Genomic DNA, 8,893 nt, shown 5'->3' on the forward strand with positions numbered 1-8,893 from the left:
GGCGGGGGAGGGAGCGAGCACAACGGACTCAGCAATTTCGGAAAAAAAAGTCACTACTATATTTTGAACCTTTCCTTTGGAGACCATAAACACCCGTGTTATTCCCGAATCAGTTTCTGCTACTTTTAAAAGACCCATTTGTGTTTGATTGAATTCTTATCGTTCTGGTTGGATTTATGTAGTTCATATTCCCCATGCCGTATCTATTCGTCACCTGATCTCAAGTTGTTAAATCCAGCATAGAGAGAATGGAAACTTAACGAAACACTATTATCATCAGATGTACGATTTGGACTTTCCTTCCCATTGTTGACAATTTCGCGGTCACATATCCAGGCTGTTTTAGGATCGCTTTATTTCATAAACTGGTACAGCACATGCATTTTTCCAGACAATTTACACGGAAATCTGGCTGGTGGAAACTAAAAATAGCCACCCTCCAATGTATTCTTAACGGGATGGCGTTTCGCAGCAAAGGTCTGGGTCTGAGAATGCTTTTTAGAAGTTAATCTACTCCTTGCAAAAAGACCGGCCTTTAAAAAGGCACAAGAAAATACACACAGGCATGCGTATAAATATGTATAGGCTCATGACATGTGTCTGTTCCTTTGAAATCAGCTTTTAGATCTGGTCGAGTTCTGACCATTACGTTATATTTATGTTGTTCAAATTTACACACACACGAATTTGTGTGCATATATAGTGTATCTATTTATACACTATATAAACACATATTTGTATATATGTGTGAACATGTATATATTACACAACGTATGTATGCGAGTAATATGTGTGCGTATAGTTTAGCATGTGTATGTATATACATATATAATGTATGTGTCTTTAATACTTGCAGTGTATGTATAGATGTATACACCCATATTCATATCTATGTGTGTATATACACATATACACATGTACAGATGTTTATACACATGCATATGAATATGTGTGTATACAACTATATTTATGTCTATACACACATGTATACACACGAATATGTGTATATGCGCACATACATATGTATAGATGTATACACATATATTCATATGTGTGTGAATATAGACATATACGTATAGACGTACACACATTCATATATGTGTGTATATACACCTGTATAGATGCTTACAGACATACATCTGTATAGATGTATACACACGTTCATATATGTGTATATACATACGTACATATGTATAGATGTTTATACATATTGATATGTGTGTGTATCTACAGACATACCTATGTATAGATATATACACACACATACGCATGTATGGTGTGTGTGTGTGTGTATATATAAAAATATATATATGCGTCTATACATATGTGTGTATGAATATACATATACATACGTATGTAACGGTGCAATGTATTAAATTGCATAATTACCTTTGCCTTGGAAAATCTCTACCTGTGACGGATACTACCACACGAGTCACGACCCCAAATCCATTAGATGACGAAATGTACTTAGTGACCCCGAGCTCGCCTCCTTGGTATTTGGCAAATGCGTGCTGTTCCACATCGCCCCCTCCCCCTCGCCTGCGCCCAGATGAAGCAGAGCGCGCTCCCGTGTCTCCCCGCTTCCCTCTCGGCCTGGCGGCAGGGGCCGGTGCTGCCCGCCGGAGGATAGAGAACAGCTTTTGAGAACGGGTGCCTGCGCGGGGCCTTTGCCTGCAGCTTTCCCGCTGTGTGCCTGCCCGGGCCCCTCCCTCCCGGGGACCGGAGACCACGTGTCGCCCCCGGAGCAGGCGTGTGCCGGGGCGCCCCCTCCCCCCCCGGGCTGGGCGTCTGGGCGGAGGGGGACGGCAGCGAGCCCGGGCCGGGCCGGCTGAGCCGGGGCGGGTGCACGTCTGTCCGCCCTTGGCGCTGCCAGACGCTCGAGCGTTTCCGGCCGCGCCGCCAGGGCCGGGGGCGAGCTCCCGGCCTCACGGGATAGCAGGTGCGGGTGAACTGGGACCAGCCCGCCCGGCCACATCCTCAGCGCGGAGGGGCCCGGGCGCAGCCCCTTTTCCCAGACAGCAGCTCCAGGGAGCCCCAGGGAGCCCCTCGCCCGGCTCGGTAGGAGCCAAACTTTTATTCAGGCCCCGTGCCCTCCGCGAGTGCTGCTCCGATCCCTCCCCTGCCCGGTCTGCTGCTTTGCTTTCTGCTCCCTGCCAGGTCTACCCCTCGGTTTTCTGCTCCCTGTCCTGTGCTCCCTGCCCGGTCTGCTGCTTTGCTTTCTGCTCCCTGCCTTGTGTCCTCTGCTCAGGCTGCTACTCCACTTTCCACCATGTTTACGGTTCTGCTTTCTGCTCCTTGCCCCAGTGTTCACTGCCAGGTCTACTGTTCTGCTTTCTGCTCCCTGCCCAGTTGGCTGCTTGGCTTCCTGCCCCGTGTGTCACAGTGCTGTCTGCTATCATCTGCTACATGCCACATGTAGAAGCTGCCTGTGCCACTTGTGGCACCCATGTCATAAGGAGCTACCCTTGCCTTAGATCACCCTGGCTCCCAGTAGCACCTTGCACTTGTTCTGTATTATTATTCTCTATTGGAAGGGGACAAGAACTCACTCAGGATCAGGCCTTAAATGTGTCTTTCTAGGTGGCAGATGTGGCACCTGGTTAGTTATGCATTTGTTGTCTTGCACACCATGGGGTGTCCTTCCCAGCCTCTTGGTGCTGCACCAGGGCTTGGCCAGCGCAGGAGAGGCAAGCCAGGGTTTCTTTTTTGTCATTGTCTCTGCATAAAGTCCCAAGCAGATGTTCACAGACATGCATGGGGAAAGACATGAGACTAGGCCACAGCAGCTGCAGGGCATATGAAGTGCTCAATGATTTGCCTGCTCCCATTCCTTGGGGAATGCACTAATTAATGCACTCAGCCATCCTTTCTGACTTTCCTTTTGGAAAATCATCTCCCTCCTCCTTTCAGAGAGCGAGGCCCTGGAAGGTCAGATCAGGTTCTGGTGATTCCAAATGACCTTGTTTATTCTAGTAGAGGTGGAAGGAGGAGGCTTCTCTTTGTGTCAGGGTAGAAAACTCTCCCCCTTTGAAAGGGTTTTAGAGGGATTTTGTTTTCAGTCACTGGTAAATGTATGTGGTTGTAAAACTGACCTGGTGGATTTTCCCGGCATCACTTTCATAAACACGTTCCAAGTGGTATAAAGCAAAACCAGTATGATTCTAGTCTAATGTTTTCTGCTGAAGCAAATTCAAGGTTACACTCCATGCATTAAGGACTATGTCAACCTACTTCTCTCTTTCTCTTTTCCCCCTGCAGTTGCAGACAGGAAACCTACTAGTCCTGTTGGCAAAGCTCAAGACACACTCAGTAATATACATGGACTTTCTATCCCAGCCTCATCTTCCTAGAGCTCCTGGGACTTCAGCCAAGAGTGAGAAAGAGAGATGTGGAGCGCACACCTGCAACTCCAAAAATGTAACCGAACCCAGAAGCATGACTGTATTGGAAAAGGTGCCTTTGGAGAGGAAAGGCGGTGTTTGAAACAGACCCAGGCAGTGAGAAGAGAGGACATTCTTTCATGGCAAATTAATGCACATGTGAATATGATCTGGACTTTCATTCACATCATGCCTTGAGTGAGACATTTCCTCGATCCAGTTGGAAAGGATTTTCCCTTTTTTTCTTTCTCTTTCTCTTTCCTTCTTTCCTGTCACTGCAGACAACCTCTGGATGTATCCCAGCCACAGACTTTTCACTACATTTCCCATCATCGTTCATGGCTTGCAGTGTCTCCAATTTCACTCTTACACTTCCAAGTGCCTTTCCTCTAGAGAGGGATCATTGGGTGTCTACAAAGCCTTGGCCCAGACGGCTGTGCTCTGAAGCATTTTCCCCCTTCTCTCCCTGAAAGTTTTTAATGTCTCCGCTCAGAGTGTAAATGGACAAATATGCAACATTTTATGATATATTTTTATAATAACAAGCCATAATAAAAAGTGACTACAATCCATACATGGCAGTTGGGTTCCTTCCTGGAGCCTGCTGGCTTCAGCCTTGAACTGAGGACTGGCTAAGCACTGTCAGCTTCTTGCTATGCAGTTCTCTTCCAAAGCTGTTTGAGCCTCAAATATCTCACCCTTTCATGTGTGGCTTTGGAGGGAGTTTGCTGTGAGGAACTGCTTGCTTTGGATGATCTTTTTAAAAGAGGTGGCTTTCCCTCATTAAGATGGATCTTAAAAGCACTGGGTTGGAATTGAGAAGATCCAGGTTCCATAATCAGCTGTGCCCCTATGTCTTAGCGTGCCTGGGGTGGTCGCTTAGGCTGTGTCTGCACTGTGCTAGCAGACTTATCAGTCATACCACTGGGGAAATAACCTCCTCCCACCCAGTTCAGCTTGGCTCATGCCAGCTTTTTAAATGAGGTGTTTAGGACTCTCTAGAAGTGCTCCTGGCACTGAATTCAGGACATGGGTTTCCACTGGAATGGGAGCAAGAGTGGGCTTATTTCCTCAGTGGTGTGTTTGAGCACCCAACCATCACAAGTCAGACCTACCCCAAGTTTCTCTGTGCCTTGGTTTCCCATGTGTAAACCACTAGTTCCTTTGTCCTCTCTACTGAAGGAGGACAAGGGCAAAAAGGTAAAAGCATCTTGCTGTTTCTCAAGAGGTGTGAGTCTGGATTCTTCTCTGTACCCATAACAAAGGCTGCCCCCAGCTGTGAGTGGGCACCTGGTCATTCAAGCTGAGGGAGTCAAAAGCAACTGGACATGATGCTAGCCATGTCACTCTCTCATGTGCCTTTGGCTTCATAAAATGGCCTTCACCGTGCTAGGGGTGGGGAGACCTTAGATCTTTTTGTCTGGCCTATTTCAATTACAAGCTCTTTGAAGAAGGCATTGTGTCTTACTGGGTATTCATTCATAGCTGAGCATGGTGGTTCCATGATCTTGTGACTACTTTAAAGCATAAGGCACTACAACAACAAGGAAGGACTGAGACACAGTATGACTGTATGGTTGACTGTTCAACCTGGGAGATCTTTGCAAGTCTTGCAGTTGAGTAGAGACACAAAAAGGTGTACTTTAAATCAGAGAAAGCTCTACTAATTTGTGTCATTTGTTGCACTGTGGAAGGATTTGGCTTCATGCTTTTAAGTATATTTTAAGCTAGTCAAACCACCTAGTGGTTGGTCACTAATGACTGCACTTAGTTCCCTGCAATGTTTATAGATTTAAGGCTACCCTAGACTACTAACTGAGTTATGGGATCTACTTTGGCTATGGAGGATGACATAAATGCCTTTGAAGCATGAATAAAGTGAGTACAGCCCTTCTCAGATATAACAGTCCAAACAAAACATCACACCAAATAAAGCTAATGATTTTTTTCCTGGGAAGAGAAATAGGAATGATCCCTGCCCTGTTTATTCTGGGTCTGTCCAGCAGACACGTGGGATTCTGGTGGTCAGTGATGTCAGAGGGGCACTTCTCATACCCACAATTTAAAAGTCATTTCACAAGATTTATAAGATAATAGCTCTGATGCTCCAGACCTTCAGCTTAAACATAAATACATGGAAGGCTGCAGGAAGGGGGGATTGGCAACACTGGAAACTTTATACACAGATGTACATATCTGGCAAACCCCAACTGAAGAGAAATGGCATGGTACAGTGTATAGGGTGGGGAGACAGGACCTCTGGAGTCTGTCTCTGAACCTGCCACTGACCTACTTCCATTTCAACTCCTGTTTCCTGCTCTGTTTAGGTAGGGTGAGCATATTTCCTGTTTTAGCTGGGGCAGTCCTGGATTTCAGAGGCTGGTGCCAGTTGGCTGTTAGGAATGATAATGGGCGTCCCAGAAATGCCGGGGTGTGCGGCACAGTTTGGCTGGGAGTCAGTGACGTGTGGAGTGCCTTGCAGGCCTGCCTGCCTGGCATGCAGTCCCACCTCCATTGAACTGTGAGGGGGGGGAGGGGCAGGGGAGGGAAAGGGGGAGTGTCCAGAATTTCCCATGTCCCAGATTTTTGGGATATTCTTATGGTCAGCCTATATTTAGGTAAAGAAGTGACTGTGGTCTTCTTTAGCTGTGTGTCTGCAAGGTGGGCCCAAAGGAAACCCAGCTTCTGCTGATTTCTTATTCTGCCACACTCATAGGCAGAAACGTAACAGGGAAGTTCAGCACCCTGAGCAGTGGCCATGTACAGAGCAAGGGCAGCTTTCAGCTGCTGGTGGCAGTGGTGTGGCCAGCCCACAGTGGTGGCAGCTGTTATTTTTGCATCCCTCTCCCAGGCTGTTGCCCTGGTTGTGTTCCCTGCTCCTGCCTCCTTAGGTGGTAGGCACCTGTATAGGCTTAGGATGTAGAAGGTCAGCTCCCCAAGAGTATGTGTCCAAAGTTTGGTGTCCTTCAGCACAGTACAAAGAAAAAAACTGGATGCAGCTTCTTGAATCACAATTTCTATGTCAGTTTTGTGCCTCAAGATGTTCTCTCTCTTTCTGTTTTCTCTCATGGACACCTTTACAATTGCTTCTTTAACCTTCTGCTGACTGGGGCAGTGGCTCCTCTTGTTTTCATCTCTCCTTACATAGTGATTCTCAACCAGGGTGTCACTGCTATACCCCAAGGTGCCTTGAGATCCTTTCAAGGATGTCACGGCATGCCACAAAATGTTAGCACTGTTAGGTGTGCAAACATGATTCACAAGATAAACATAGAGATTTCAGATAGGAATGCATGATATCAAAAGCATTCTGACCTATTAGGGTATTTCTGAGTTCTTTGCAACAGAAGAGTCACTCTATTACTTTTCTGTAGTAAAAAAAAAAAAGGTAAAAACTAAAATTTGCTGCCTTGAGTCTAATGAAGTTGAGAACCACAGGCACAGAGGAATATTAAATTACTACTTCTGTTGAGCATGAATGAAGAATCCACCACTTCGCACATCCATCAATGTTAACCAGGCTTATGGCTGAGCTCTAGAGAAAAAAAAAAGGAGGGGTTGATGGATACTATTAACATCTTACAGTATAACTAACTGCATCTCCCCATTGACAAGTTGGGTCTGATTTTGCCAACTGCAGGCACATTAGGACTGAACTGTATGTTTAAGGTGGCTAGTGGCAGCCTGAAGTCTTAGTGGTTTGTCTGCTGGCACATCAACATCCTCTGAAACGTGCAGATCGGAATTTGTGATGGCTGATGGCCAAAGCGAGGAGGTAGGAAGCATTGTTGAGGTGAAAGATGGTGGATTTAGCAAAAGGCTTGCATTCTTCTTTCTGCTACCCTCTAAACCAACAGATCTGGAGACAATTTAGGGAGGGGAAGTTACTGCTGACCTTAGCTGGTGTAATTTACACTTATGAGTATTCTTAGCACTACAGCTAATAAGAAGCCTCCTGGCTTCATGCCCTGATGCAGGCCTGTTAAGCCTGAGACACTGGCTGAATGCCTTGTCTGTTAAAAAAGCAAAAGAAGATGCATTTGCTTTTAAAAATCCTTAATATTTGAATATTTCCTTTGAAAATGGAGGTTGGTAAAGCTACATGAGTTAGAATAATTCTCATAGCTGAGCTGGAGGCGTAAAAGCTAGCACTCTTGGGCTTCTTGGGGTTATGGGACACTCCCTTGAAGATTTTAGGTCCATCCACCAGAGAAGAGATTTTACTTACCCAGCTATGTCTGATTTTCAGAAGTGCTGAACACCTGCTTTCATTGGAATTGTGATGACTCAGCCCTTTAGAAAATTCATCTCACAGTTGGCATCTGTGAAAGTTATACTTCTACTTAATATTAATCATAGTTAAATATTTACTGCAGGTCATCATTTTATAAGTAATAATCAGAAGGTAAAAACATGTGTCCTGATCCTTGGTTTTACTTAGACCACATCTTGTTAAGAGGGTCAGAATAGTTATTGAACCATCTTAATTGGTTAAGGAAAGGTTTGCTATGCAGAGCTGCAAGGGGACTGAGCAGAACAAGAGGGTTATGGTCTCATCCAGGGGTTAGCAACGCTTTGGGGAGAGTGCCAAAAACACCTCAATCTCTATGCCAAACCCCACCAACCTCTACTTGTAAGATGTTGGCATGCCAGGGGCAGATGGTGAAGGAACTACAAGGGGCCCGATTCTTGTTGTGGTAGTATAGCCCCAGCCCCTTCCCTGCCATCTGACCTGAGGCATGCATGTCAACTAAAAGGCCTTCATGTGCCATGCTTTGGCACGCATGCTGGGGGGTTGCTGACCTCTGGTCTAATCACTTCTGCATTCTGGTAATCTCTGCTTGCTACAATGACTTCTTGGGGTTGTGCCAGCCTGGTTTCATTTAGAGCAGTTCTAAATTTGGTTGGTCAGCCCCCAAGGTTGCTGACCACATTTGCTCATTCCCCTAAATGCATTTTACCTGCAGCTGAAGATACGGGTCATATAAACCATTTTTTAGATTGTTTTGCTTAGGGTAATTATAGTGGTTCAAGGCTGGCTTGGGATAATGCACTACTGTAATGCCTAGATTGATGGCTTTGCCTAGACTGTATTATCTTCCAATAATAATTTCTCCCTGTGAAAAATCACTTTTGTTCTCTGTTAAACCATAAAGGGAAAAAAAAAAGAGAACTGCTATACAAAGTTCCCTTTCCTCCTAATGGGAAAGGGTACTTGCTAAGAAAATTATGTATCTCTTTCTTTATATGCCCAATGATTACATGTAAGCAGTAGAGTAATAATGGGTGGACAAGAGGGGCACAAAACTCAGATGCTGCCTAGGGAAAACACTAGAATGGAAATAGGAGGGCACCTTACCCTCCTTTCCCCCCTCCCATCTCCACACTGTGCACCTTCCCTGTCCTAGCCCCAGTAAGGGTAGAGAAGTGGGAGTGGTACACAATGGGAGCAGCTGGGGGCAGGGGGAGATATCACCCTATTTTGCCACTGAAAACTGATTTTTTTTGGT

General features: G+C 45.7%; 1 protein-coding gene across 1 annotated transcript in view; it reads left to right on the top strand.

Moving 5' to 3' along the window:
- Positions 1-3,947, top strand: part of PAX1 (paired box 1) — a 14,820-nt gene extending 10,873 nt beyond the window's left edge. The window contains exon 5 of the mRNA XM_019543852.1: positions 3,262-3,947. Coding sequence (XP_019399397.1) covers positions 3,262-3,353 — 92 coding nt within the window. The 3' untranslated portion in view covers positions 3,354-3,947. The remainder of the gene's footprint in view (positions 1-3,261) is intronic.
- Positions 3,948-8,893: the final 4,946 nt, after the last annotated feature.

This window comes from Crocodylus porosus, unplaced genomic scaffold, assembly GCF_001723895.1.
Source record: "Crocodylus porosus isolate Cpor-Errol unplaced genomic scaffold, CroPor_comp1, whole genome shotgun sequence".
NCBI classification, from domain to species: Eukaryota; Metazoa; Chordata; order Crocodylia; family Crocodylidae; genus Crocodylus; species Crocodylus porosus.